Consider the following 14103-nt stretch of genomic DNA (forward strand, 5'->3'; position numbering starts at 1 on the left):
ACTATCTGATCTGAAACGAATCAGATAAGGATAAAAATCTAGGATTAACGGTTTCAGTTTCGACTGAAAAGCCTTTTAAAAAGTCCTAATCCCTTAGAAAGCTTGTCGATGAACTTTCCCAATAGTAAAAGCAGCCCCAGGCCCTAGATCACATTTCTTTGTTGAAGTCTGTATCATAATACAACAATCCGTTCACAACTAAACACACAACAGAACCCATCAGATTGGATTTAGATAAAAAGGGAAAAAAATCATTCTAAACACGAAGGGAAAGGAGGGATTTTCAATGTACTAACCAATTACGAGAAGATTGAACCAATCAAGCTCCTCCCATCACGGATAAAACGATCGCTATTGGTGAACTGTTGATGAGCTTTACTGTATAGCAGAAGAGGGACTAAACTACAAAACTTCACCATTTTCATGTATACTAAAGGATTGAAAGGAGGATGTCACGTTCTTTTTTAGTGGATTCTTTATTAAGTAACCCTCCGGAAGAACCTAAACTTATTAATACTTTAAGAACACCTTGGATCGCTTACCCACGAAAAACTAACTTCTTCGAACGTTCCGCTCATCACCAAGGCCTTTGCTATTTAAAAAAAGGACTAGGCATACACTGTTGTCCAATTTGTATTCAGACAACTAACAACGTAGTTTCTAGCAACGGTAGGAATCAATCGAATCAATCTCAATCCTTGAGGTGTGCATTTCCTTATGCTTCTCTGTCTACGGGAGAAACTTCGCCTTCTTCTCAAGAAGTTCGAGATCGTCACGTGATTCATCAGGGTAGCAAAATAACATCGGGTTCATACGATGATAAAGGTGAGTCTCGATATAATTTTATTCTATTTCTGTGTTTGGTACCGCTTGTCACTCAGTTTAGCGTGAAATTTTGCGTGACGGAGAGCAAAGTAGCTTGCGTGAATGGGGTTAACCAAAGTCATACAATATTCACTAGTTCATTCGGTAAAATGCGCTTTTATTAAAGGTAATAAATCAATTTATAATAAATTAAAGATCATGTCGTAAGCAACGTAGAATGAAAGTTGTCGGTTTATGAAATAATGAGAGAAATTTTGTAATTTTGTAGTCTTTACATGGATGTCCCCGGGGAATTTTACACGTTGAACATATTCAAAACATTTTTAATTATTTAAATTTATAGAAAAACATAATTTACTGAGCATAAGTTAAATATTTTAGCGATCTGTATTTTTCGACCGCATCTAATTTTTTATAAGTCAACTACTGAAAATATTTTTTATTTGTATACTTTTTATTCTCTTCTCATCAATCTTTATCAAGGTTAAATTACGGTAAAACTTGATTTTATCTTCTGTTTATTAAATATTAAAATGTCATATTCTATTAGACANTGTATTATGACTCTGCACAGAATGCATAGCATAAAACATCATTTCTATTGCAAAAAGAAATGAAATCAATCAGCATAACCACAACTGCGACAGGAAGAGAATGTAAAGGTTAGGACGGGTCACATGATTGATGAGGCTTGGGTCAATAATAAACGGTAGAAATTTGTTGACAAACATAAGTATTTATCTGAATAACTACCCTGTTGCATCACAATGGCACAGATTATGACTCTTCTGCTTTTCTCATGAATAATATTGCAACAGCTGTGCATGCTGCCTCTGATTGATTTATTTAGTTGCGGACCAGCATTGATTTATTATACCGCTTGTACATATTAGGTAGATTCTTTTATTCTGTACAAATGGGCAAAACGGTTGCGATGTCACTTCTGACGTCTTTTTCCGAGTTGGGATGGATACAAATCGATATCGTTGATTATTATTTAAATTAACCTCATTATTAATTAACATAATTAATGAATAAATGGCAATATGTATCGCTAATTATAGAATCGATATCGTTTCATAATTACATCTTTAAAATTTGTTTGCTCTAATTATAATTGTAAATGTTGGTAATAAATAGTAGGAAAATAGACAAAATCTATGCATTTTCGTATTGTTTTGTAAATTTTTTTTGTGATGCAAAATAAAAATGCTAATGTTTCTGCTATGTTTTGTAAATTTGCTAAAAGTTTAATGCGTAGTTTGATATTTTTATGTTGAAATTATCGAGATTCGTATATTGGAAAGAGATAAAACTAGTGTAATATTTAATGAAATATTTATTTATTTTGCCTCTTAACAATCTTTTGAAAAGCTTTTATTTTAGTTAAAATCGTTATTTAAAGCTTTTAAATATTTAATCATTTAGATTTCATTTTTTAAAATTAAAATTCATATTCTTTTCATTTCAAGAATTCAGAACGTTATTTAGATTTAAAAGAATGAATTATTAATTAAAAAATCAATGGAGAATTAATAGGACGAATTTTTTAAATTAATTCTATTATAGGAAAGTTTTGGAAATTATTAATGTAAGCTGTAAGATCGTACATTTTTGTCGTTTCTCGGAAAAATGCAGAATTAAAGATACGATTTATGTTTACAATTAATCAATTTACAGAATTTTTGAATTAATTATTAATAGAAAAACTTTCGAGAATTGTTGCTTAAGATAATTTACATCGATATGCACGATTATTTCAAGCATTATTGGAAGAAAAAATTAAAGTAATTACATTTGAACTTCTAATAACGGTCAATTTTTCAGGAACGTTTCCTTTTGGAATGTAAATAAAATAACCTCTGAACAACGGCTATTTCTTATGTTTCCGTCAGTGGTCGTTGTTCATAGGCTTGACTTTAACATCACTTCTATCTAAGAAAACTAAAAAAATTAAATTAAATTGTTTAACAGTTTAATAGATGTATATACTTTTAATTTACAAAAAAATGTTAAGAGTTAATGTTCAAGATAATTAAAATTTCTTGAAAAGTAAACGTACTATCAAAATTTTTCTGTAAAACACAATTAAAACACGAGAGAAGTTTATAAATTTAATAAATATATAAAATTTAAAAAATATTTTTTTCTTATTAGAAAGAATTTTATGAATCGTTGCTTAAGAATTCCGGGATAACTAGATTTAAATCTGTGTTCGTTTCGTGCATTGTGTGCTTGAGATAAAACATTGTTATCGTAATTTATTGCTAGAAACTGAACCTTAACGGATTTTTTTTAAAGTCGAGTGTGTAATAAATATGATAAAAGAAGCGACTTTAGCGTAAAATCGTTGGAGATGAAAAAAGATGCAACGGATCAAGAACATTTCGTCACACCGGAGGATAGCAACCAGGACGACTTTCTCTTTTTTTATTTCCTTTGCTGCATAGGAGGCAGATGCAAAGGAGGACACAAAACACAGTTACGCAACTATCAAAGAAGCCGATAAAGGCGTAACGAGTCCTCTTTTGATTTGGATGTGATCCATCTCCGATATTTTCCAGCTCAAAGCACCCATACTGTTATGCCTCATTTGTTTCGCGAGTGTTAGGTCGTTTTACGCTCCGTAAACTATGACCGCTTTTCTGGATCTTTCTAGAAAAAAAAATAAATATATAGATATATAGGCACACATGAGTGTTTTCAGAAGTTAAACATTATTATTATTATTATTATAGTAGTACCGTAGTAATGGTATTGATATAATTGCCGAACTCTTATTGATCTTAACATCGTTCCATTAGTCATATTTCGGTTAATTACCGAAGTGATGACATCACTGGATCAACTTTATTGTTAGATGAGTAGACAAATTCCGAGTGGGATGGAACGCGGAAAGACAAAATGGCGCCCATCTGGCAATAGCGTATCGGAAGCGATTATCACCAGCTACCTTACTGGACATGTCTGGCCATTATTCGTTTTCTATTGTATCCAACAGGATTTGTCGAAATAGGGTGAAATATGAGTTTCATGAGAGGCGCACGTGTGAAATTTTCGTTCGGTTATGACGTCAGTATGGTTTTTTTGCCTATTTTTTCTGCCAACATTCGTCACACGCTTCCGAAGTAAGTCCTGAAGATAATGAATTTATTCAATTAATCTTTTCGATTATCTTTACTTCTAATAGGATTAAATGCTTTAAATTTTTTATTGATTATCTGCAGTTTTTTTTTGAATGGCCTATGTTCAGTGGTCAAAGTGACTTTCTCACCTGAATTTCAGGGACCTCACCGAGTTTTTGGTAGGAATATGAGCGTCTCTAACTTAACTCTTATACTACTTCAACCGGATGCATTGCGAGTCCAACCAAGCTCGAGAAATACATTGTTAAGAGGTGCAGACTCGATGGACGGTGTAGCGCCATCCATCATATCTGTCTTTATCCCACTAACCTTATGACAGAGTCCCGACATCACACCTGCGAACCCAACTATTGGCTCTTTTATTCTTTTTCCTAACGCCCACAGCAGCGTAAACATCGGACAAATAACACGTCAAGAGTTATTTCAAAATGATAAAACACGAAGAAGAATGATCCTTCTTACATCCGCCATCTTGAAATTCAATGGAAATTAAACGTTACCAAGTGGGGTGCTTTATAGCCAACTTGTGGAGTCCGTGATATGTGTGAAGTCTTACAAGAGGCTAATGATGGAAAAATAACATTGCAGTTTTTTCCTTTCAGAGAAAAAGCCCGAAGCAAAGCTGAAAGCGTATTCTATAGTCAGAACGAAGTGTAAATTAAGATTTCCAATTGTAAAATTGAATAATTTGTTTAAAATTTTAATAAAATCAAAACGTATTTATATTATTAATAAAATAACTAAAAATTAAACGAATTATTATATTTTGCTTTAGTCAACTTTCTTTGTTTAATGTGAAAAGTTCAAGTCATTTTCATATCGAAAAAGCGTCTAAACAACGAAAAAAAAAAAAAAAATGAAAAATAGCAATATTTAAACGATCATATCGTCAACTAATGTGACAAATTAGTCATCTGACGTCATATCGGGAATGTCACCTGAATATTTATAGGTCGCGTGCAGTTTGACAATACGTGGCTGAATATCCACGCGACTTGTCAGCGGCGGAGGTCTGACCATATTCTAGCAAGTAAACTCTCCAAAAAAGTAACAATAGATTGTGGTCCGTGTGGGATTTTTGTTACTGTTTGATGAATTTGTAATGAGGAGATTGCGATTGGGCTGGGTTTTCTGTCATCTCCTTCATTCTACTAAGAGAAATTTTAATTTAACTTTTCTGTATAGTTGATGGATTTTTTACAGAAACTTTTGTCGAAATCTTTCTTTTGTAAGAGACATTTTAAAAAGATTTTAATCTGTTATTCGTCTGGCTTGAAGTTAATGCTTCAGAGGATGGAAGAAATCTGATATTTATATATATATAAAAGACACGAGTTATCGAGGAGCCAGATCGACATTTTGTAAAAACCGATTTAATTATTCAGTTAATATTAAATGATTTAAATATTTGATGAAGCAAAATGTACTAGTTAATTGCAATTATAGATCGAACATTAATCTATGTGAAGTTATTGAACAGCAAAGCTTTTACAGTGTCTCCATCAGTTTCTACAGACTTGGATGTAATTCCGAAACTGTGAAGGTTATAATAGGTAAGTTTTAACTGTACTAGCGTAATATAAATCCCATTTATCCCTATAAGTTAGAAAGGAACCCAGGTGACTTTCAGTCCCTTGGTGGCACCTCTAGATCGACACCTGCTTTAGATTGAAGCAAGCATCAAAGTGAAGTTCCTATCAAACCGTTATAAAAAGGACGTCAACATAGAGTTGACACTACAGATTTTCTATTGTTCCCCCTTTACGTCCATCAGGGATGGAGAGGGTTGCTAGGACACCCGACGACTCTAAGCCTTCCGGTCCTGTATCTAAATGTAGAACGTGTCAACAGAAGCTTCGTAAGCCGCTTAACCCGTTCGCAGGAGTCAAGAAGTGAAAGGTTTGCCAAGGGCCTCTCGCAGGTGCGTATCAACGGACAAAAAGAAAGGAAAAAAACTGTATTAAAATAGACAGTGAAAAATAGAGCTCACTAACCCTTCATAGACTGTACTGAATGGATAATGTGCTCGACTGTATAGTGTGTCGTTAGTCTAACGACGATGCGGTTGACAAAGGGGTAACCTCAATCTCATCTTTTGATTGATATTGTGGTTCGTTGTCGAGAATAGCATGGATTTGACCTTTGTAGAGATGGATTAGTATGGAGCATTATGTAGTAGAATCGGTGCCAAATTGTTGGTACAATTATCTCCAGCCGTGAAATATTATCAGCTTCGATAAATGTTAAATGCGGCTCATTCGGGGTTGATAGTTATCAGTTTGACGGGTTGCGATGATGCTTTAAGTTGGTTTGTCATTAACTATGAATTATCTTTGGAAGTTTATATGGTAGACGTTTGAAAATATCTTATAAAAATTCATATAAAATCATTCATTGCAACGAAGGTGATATATTTAGTTCCCGTTTGCTTAATTTTACTTTTATACACTTTAATTAAAAGAGCAATAAAAAAATCTTTATGAGCTCAATAAAATTAAATTTCCTTCTTCTTCTTCTCTCAATTAGTTTGAGAAATTTCGTTCCGCAAGCAAACATTTCTTATGCAAATTACTATCAGGAAATCATTAAAGAGAAATTTTCTATTTAGTTTAATATTCAGAGAAAACTCTATAATGATAAAATACTTAAATTATCTTTACTCATACTTTTCTATATTGTTCTGAGGTTACTTTAGGGTAATAATACGATATTTCCAAAACTGAACATTATGGAAATTCCTTAAAATGTATGAATTTCTTTATCGGCTATAGAAAATGCCTTAAAAAGTTCCTATTAATTTATTTTCCTTATAATTAGAAAATACATATTATAGAGTAGAATAGAATGCGAAATACAGATTATAGAATACAGTTTGTCATATAGCCTAATTATTATAAAATAAGGCGATATATAATAAAAAGAATATAATAATAGAAATAATTTGTCCAATACGTTTAAACAGCATTTACAGAACGTGTATGTAAGCATCAGAAAAATTATTATAATTAAGTATTACGCTTATTTTGAGTGTTTATCTCATAAACAACAAAATTATAGAATTGTATGCATAGATATTGTCTATTATTTTATATTTATTTATAAAAACATAACATTAATTATAATTTTTTGGATTAATATTAAATAATTTATATTAATGCCTATCAATAATTTAGACGTCTTTCTTTGTTAATCCGAAATTATAGCAAAATTTATTCAGACAAATAAAAAAATTAATATGAAATTTACAGTATAGATTTGTAAAGAGGTTTATTCAGTGACATTTTCTAAACTTGTAGCAATACGTGAATCAAGAATGTGATTTTAATATTTTGACTGGTTCCATACAGAGTGATAACAAATTAGAAAAGATAACGATACAAAAGAAGAAAAAAAACCAGTTAAACTGAGTAGCCTACCTTTCAACACATATCAAATGTGATGACGCGGAAATGCTTACGAGTTTAGCAGCTTTATAAATCTGCAAGAATAAATTTAATCAGTTTATGCGCAATAAAATTAAACGGAGGAACCATAAAATATTCCAACGTTCTCGGGATATTTGCATTCGATATTCATTTGGCCGATCGACTTGATTTACATGTCATTCAGCACGCGTAGCCAGTCAACATGACCAGGTTGGCAAAGACCAGTAGCCATGAGGCACGTGTCAAACCCTTACCTGCACCCCTTTCCTAGCAATGCTGCACCACCTTTACCCCGTTAGCAATGAAAAGGAAAGGGAGTGAGAACACAACGACACGTGAGAGATGATCGTAAAAACCCCGTTGTAGCCCCCAAAAAGATGGTCTCCAGTAACCACGCACGCGGCTTCATCGAGATCCCTTTCTAACTAACCCCTTTGGTTAGCTTAGCATTCAATTACTCCAAACTTTTCTTCCCCTTTCAGTCTAGACGGGAATAAGTTATTAGGGATTCTGATTAGTCAACGATATCTATCAGACACACACACACACAATACATTTTTAAATCACTTCCCTTCCGATCCACTCGTGAGCAAATAAGCTGACGGCACCCCTTTCAAAATTCGGATCTACCATTGGGCCTTACATATTCACTGTGTTTTTGTACGAGGTAAACGGCACATTCACCATTTACGTCCCGATCCACAAGATCGAAGCAGGTGTCTGATGCACTGCGATCAGTGCGTGAGAGGTCTACTGAACGGAAAACGGTGCAGAACGAGGCGTCAAAGGGTGCACCTGCTCCCGACCCACTTGTGGTTCCATCAATGAGCGATTTGGGACTTTAAATCTAAACGTTTGCCAGGTGCGACCGAAAATCGTACAAGAGTTTGACGCTCTTTAACCCGAGCGCTCCGAAACCCGCTCGACTGATTGGTTGTTCTGTACTGTAGATGGAGAGAGGCAGATGCGATCGGTGATAAACACCCCTCGCAACTAGCAACGATAGATAGCCAGACCGACTGCGCTACTTAAAGAAGAAGGAGGACGGACGGAGTGGGGCTAAACTTGGAGGTGCCAAGGTGGTGACAGGAGAGACGGATCCTACTCTCCGAGCCCTTTCTCCTCTATTATATTAACAGATTTTAAAACAAAAAGTAGTTATCGCGTTAGAAGTGCATTGCTAATAGATAAATGCGGGTGAGAAAGGGTAAACAACTCCAGATTGCGCTAGCTCCCCCCTTCGATATATACCGAGTGACACGGAGCAGCTGGACTGAATGATGTTTAATGAAGAGATAGATGAGCTAGGGTATTGGGTTGCAGTTTAGCCAGACCATCAAATGGATTATGTAATTTGGGACCGAAAGAGCATACACATTATGCTAGTTGCTATATTTATGCTAGCAAATGTAAAGATCATTGAATCGACAATCATCAAATGTCACTATTTGATTTTAAAACGTCATTTTTAAATAAAAAAACATTAAGTTAAAGATATCTATAGTTGAATTTAACAAGCTTACTTTTACCAAAGTCCAGTTCCTGTATGTTTAGCAGTAAACTTTACAGTAATTTGATAGATTTTGCGCTTTAATTTAAACTAATTGAACAATTTTAGAATGTAAAAATGAGTTAGAAGAACTAAAGATAGAATTTTTTAAACTTATATTCATTGAATATTAAATAAAGTTAACTGAAAAGGAAAATTATGTTTTACCTTCAATAATGCAGGAAGAAGCATATACATTGGCATGATGTGTGATAATAAAAGGTAGGCTATGTAGACAAGTTATAGTCGTGTCTCGACACATGTCGGTAGTTGTGCTAGCTTTGGATGGTTGAGCAGACATTCTCAATAATGTGCCCACCCTGATAAAGATACTCATAAATCAGTCGCGCAACTTTACATCTATAAATTCACATTTCCATATTAAACTTACCATAATAAGGCGATGAAAAGACCAGGTGCTCCTACCCTTTCCTTTATTCTCCTCAAAGGGGTCTCCTTTTTTAAGTTTATGTCTCTCTCTCTTCCTCTTTTAAGGTGTCAATACCCTAGGCGATGCTTATTATACGTGTATGACTTATACAAGCGTAATAAGTTAGTAATTGTTTCAATTTTACTCACATTAGACATTTTATAAATCATTAAAAAGTGCAATTAACTATCTTAACAGACAGCTGGAGTTAAAATACGGAAAAGATATCTAGGTTAGAATCATCTTGAATTTGTTAGCAATCGAGAGAAGAGGTGCTCTCGAGAGAAGGAGCACAAATGTTTGTTCAATGCTTGAATGGGACAAACAGTAGGTAAAAGGTTTGAAATGATTACTTCATGATTATGCTAGTTTAATCGCTTTTAACATTATCTACATGAATTTTATGTTCATATTATCTTGTTCGAGTTAATAATTTGAAGATAACTCAAAAATTTACGAGGCTCTTCAGCTGATTTAAGGTAATTTTACAGTAACTACATAGATAAATATTGTATATAAATTTGTATAAAACGCATAATAGAAGAGTAGGATAAAAGTGCACCTTACTATAAATATATTTACATCCTATTTGATTACGTTATTATCTAGGCCTCTTGTCTATTAAGGTGTTTATCTGATAATTTAAATAAAATAAAATTTAGGTTTGAAATTTATTTAATTAAGCCTTATTAAACTAGAAAGGAAATTAATTGTAATTAAGTTAATTACATAAAGTGCATAGACGTATTGAAGCTATAATTTTATTTTAATTAAAGCTTCGTTTCAAATTCGATACGTATTCTCAAGTTAGGTTGTAAGGTTAAAGATTGTCTATAAAATCATTGTAAGGAATAAGTTATGCTTTAAGAAATGCTAAAATTTAAGAACTTCCTAAATTTTAAACGTGAAAAAAATATGAGTTAAAATCCTAATATAATCCTGAGATAGATTAGAGTACTGAGGTATAGGCCTACAGATTATCTAATTTTAATAGTGGTGAAACGACGTAAAGTTATTAAATAGTATAATTTTCTGTTATTTTCTCATAAACTCTTTTTACCTTTCTTTCTTTATTCTTTATCAACTGTAACGTAACCTTACTCAAAAAAACTACTTTCTGTTTAATAAAATTATTTAAATTTTGAAATAATTCGACTAGATGATGAAGAGGAAGTGGCTTAGAATCAAGTAACCTCTGTGCCTTAAGCAAAATAATTTAAGACTATGTTCCTACCTAAGAAAAATAGACATTAAAAAAATTAAACTAAATACTATAAAACTGTATATTTACATTTTCCTAATTTTATTATTTTGATTAGTTTTTCCACATTCATTATCAATATTATTTCCGTAATTTTTCCAATTTTTTATTAATTTTTTGCTTTTATAAATTAATTAGTGTATGTGATAAGGCTCTATAATAATTCAAAAATTTTGAAAATAAAGTCAAATTTATTTTAATTAAAACCGAATTACAAGGCGTAAAAACTGCGTGAGGAACAATTTTAAAAAATTGCACGTAATAACTTTATAATCTGCGTAAGATTAGAAAACTAATTTCGAAACAGGACATAATCCGAAATTAATAATTCATGCTTTAATCCCATTTTTTTCCTCTCGTGAGCAATTTAAGCTTCCATCTGTCACCAATACGAGAAGACGAAGAAGTCCACCTGGTATTATCACCAATAACTGTCGAGGGTGAAAAAAGATTTTACCACACCAGCCAGTAACCATACACCGGACACTAGAAATAAAACAAATATCCGTCTGGAGCAGAAAGGTGCGAAGAGTTACCAGCACCAACCTATCATTAAGGGATTGAGGAGGTGGGACATGCAGAAGTGGGCATTCTGGGAACTTGGGGTGTCCTGTTTCCCGCGATGAGCCTGCTCAATGTGTCTTTGTAGGGGGTACCACGCCTCTATCCTGCACCAATCCGGCGAGTAATGGAGGGAACATTACCCATCCATTAGGATTGCATTCAATAGATGCAGATGGCTAGTTTGGCTTCGGGCTATATGGATTTTACTTTATATAATTTTTTTTTTTCTATTTTGATAAAGCTGTCAAGGAGGAAGAACCAATTTGGACCATTCACTTTTTCCATCGATTGNATTCATGAGGAATTTGCGAATGAGAACAATCTCGTATATCAAATTGTATAATAGCATGTTAAAAAATCATCTTATTAAATAAATTATATCCAAAATAAACACAAAAAGGTAAATAAAACCCATTTTAAAAATGGCATGTTTACAACCAAACATCAAACGAAGGATACTTATTTTACAATTTAATGAAGATATAAGAGCCAACAGAGATAACACTATCTGATCTGAAACGAATCAGATAAGGATAAAAATCTAGGATTAACGGTTTCAGTTTCGACTGAAAAGCCTTTTAAAAAGTCCTAATCCCTTAGAAAGCTTGTCGATGAACTTTCCCAATAGTAAAAGCAGCCCCAGGCCCTAGATCACATTTCTTTGTTGAAGTCTGTATCATAATACAACAATCCGTTCACAACTAAACACACAACAGAACCCATCAGATTGGATTTAGATAAAAAGGGAAAAAAATCATTCTAAACACGAAGGGAAAGGAGGGATTTTCAATGTACTAACCAATTACGAGAAGATTGAACCAATCAAGCTCCTCCCATCACGGATAAAACGATCGCTATTGGTGAACTGTTGATGAGCTTTACTGTATAGCAGAAGAGGGACTAAACTACAAAACTTCACCATTTTCATGTATACTAAAGGATTGAAAGGAGGATGTCACGTTCTTTTTTAGTGGATTCTTTATTAAGTAACCCTCCGGAAGAACCTAAACTTATTAATACTTTAAGAACACCTTGGATCGCTTACCCACGAAAAACTAACTTCTTCGAACGTTCCGCTCATCACCAAGGCCTTTGCTATTTAAAAAAAGGACTAGGCATACACTGTTGTCCAATTTGTATTCAGACAACTAACAACGTAGTTTCTAGCAACGGTAGGAATCAATCGAATCAATCTCAATCCTTGAGGTGTGCATTTCCTTATGCTTCTCTGTCTACGGGAGAAACTTCGCCTTCTTCTCAAGAAGTTCGAGATCGTCACGTGATTCATCAGGGTAGCAAAATAACATCGGGTTCATACGATGATAAAGGTGAGTCTCGATATAATTTTATTCTATTTCTGTGTTTGGTACCGCTTGTCACTCAGTTTAGCGTGAAATTTTGCGTGACGGAGAGCAAAGTAGCTTGCGTGAATGGGGTTAACCAAAGTCATACAATATTCACTAGTTCATTCGGTAAAATGCGCTTTTATTAAAGGTAATAAATCAATTTATAATAAATTAAAGATCATGTCGTAAGCAACGTAGAATGAAAGTTGTCGGTTTATGAAATAATGAGAGAAATTTTGTAATTTTGTAGTCTTTACATGGATGTCCCCGGGGAATTTTACACGTTGAACATATTCAAAACATTTTTAATTATTTAAATTTATAGAAAAACATAATTTACTGAGCATAAGTTAAATATTTTAGCGATCTGTATTTTTCGACCGCATCTAATTTTTTATAAGTCAACTACTGAAAATATTTTTTATTTGTATACTTTTTATTCTCTTCTCATCAATCTTTATCAAGGTTAAATTACGGTAAAACTTGATTTTATCTTCTGTTTATTAAATATTAAAATGTCATATTCTATTAGACATAGACTAATATGTTTATTTTTATCATGGATTTTAACTAATACAACTAACTTATAAACATTGTTTCGAGGAATATCCTTTATTTGAATTTAGCACGAAAGAAAAGCATTGTTAAAAATTATTTTAGAAGTTTTATAAATTGATTTAGATCAATGTTTTAATTAATTTGTTGTTTGTAATCTTTAATGCTCGAGGTTTTTATGATGATAAAATTATAGGAAGAAATAAATATCCAAAATATGCTCACAAATAAAATAATAATTAATTTTGAGTAATTTTATTGTTTTCTTTTCTTAAATTAAAAATAATTTTTAAATTATGTAAAGTATTAATGTAAAATCGTATCAAATTTAACAAAAAAAGTAAATCTAGATTATAATTTACAGTTCATTTTTGATTATTTTTAGACTATTAATAGATAAAATGTTTACATAAAATACAAATAAAGACTTTTTTCGATAAATTTTCATGAAATTATTTATATATTTTACCAGGAAACTCAAGCAAATCTTCTCAAGAAGATATGTCAAGCAGCAAACGAATTCGAACTGCTTTTACCAGTACTCAACTACTAGAACTGGAGCGAGAATTTGCATCAAATATGTACTTATCTCGTCTCAGACGTATCGAAATAGCATCTTATTTAAACTTATCAGAAAAACAAGTCAAAATTTGGTTCCAAAATCGAAGAGTTAAATATAAAAAGGAGGTCAATTATGATCATCGTTGTCGTTGCGCTCTTCGTACATGTTCGAGTTCAAGGTCGTCGGGAAGTTCAACAGCAAGTAAAAGTAACTCTGATCATATACCTACTACCACTGTGAAGAACAGCACATCTAGCACTGATTCTGAATCAATTGTATGTAGTACTTCGGAGGGTGTAGAATTATTCGAAGCTTCTTCACCGGATATTTTAAAATCTGAACTCCTTTGATTTAAAAAAAATGAAAATGGAATATGTAAAGAAATCAATTTTGTTTCTATTTGTATTGTACATTAAATTTTTATTTAGAGAACTTTAAAA

General features: G+C 32.6%; 1 protein-coding gene across 1 annotated transcript; it reads left to right on the forward strand.

Moving 5' to 3' along the window:
- Positions 1-449: 449 nt before the first annotated feature.
- LOC111629954 (homeobox-leucine zipper protein HAT3-like) lies at positions 450-14103 on the forward strand. Its single transcript, XM_023373918.1, has 3 exons — positions 450-825; positions 12172-12528; positions 13574-14103. The coding sequence occupies exons 1-3, from the start codon at positions 450-452 to the stop codon at positions 14011-14013; spliced, it is 1173 nt and encodes a 390-aa protein (XP_023229686.1). The 3' UTR covers positions 14014-14103.

This window comes from Centruroides sculpturatus, unplaced genomic scaffold (assembly GCF_000671375.1).
Source record: "Centruroides sculpturatus isolate CEXI.00-Female unplaced genomic scaffold, Cexi_2.0 scaffold441, whole genome shotgun sequence".
Taxonomy (NCBI): Eukaryota; Metazoa; Arthropoda; class Arachnida; order Scorpiones; family Buthidae; genus Centruroides; species Centruroides sculpturatus.

Bases quoted from the DNA above. Each gene is read 5' to 3' on its own strand.
- LOC111629954 (XM_023373918.1), top strand. From the start codon at position 450: ATGTCACGTTCTTTTTTAGTGGATTCTTTATTAAGTAACCCTCCGGAA. The intron at 826-12,171 runs GTGAGTCTCGAT...GTTCTTTTTTAG, and splicing joins GGGTTCATACGATGATAAAG to TGGATTCTTTATTAAGTAAC. The intron at 12,529-13,573 runs GTGAGTCTCGAT...ATATTTTACCAG, and splicing joins GGGTTCATACGATGATAAAG to GAAACTCAAGCAAATCTTCT.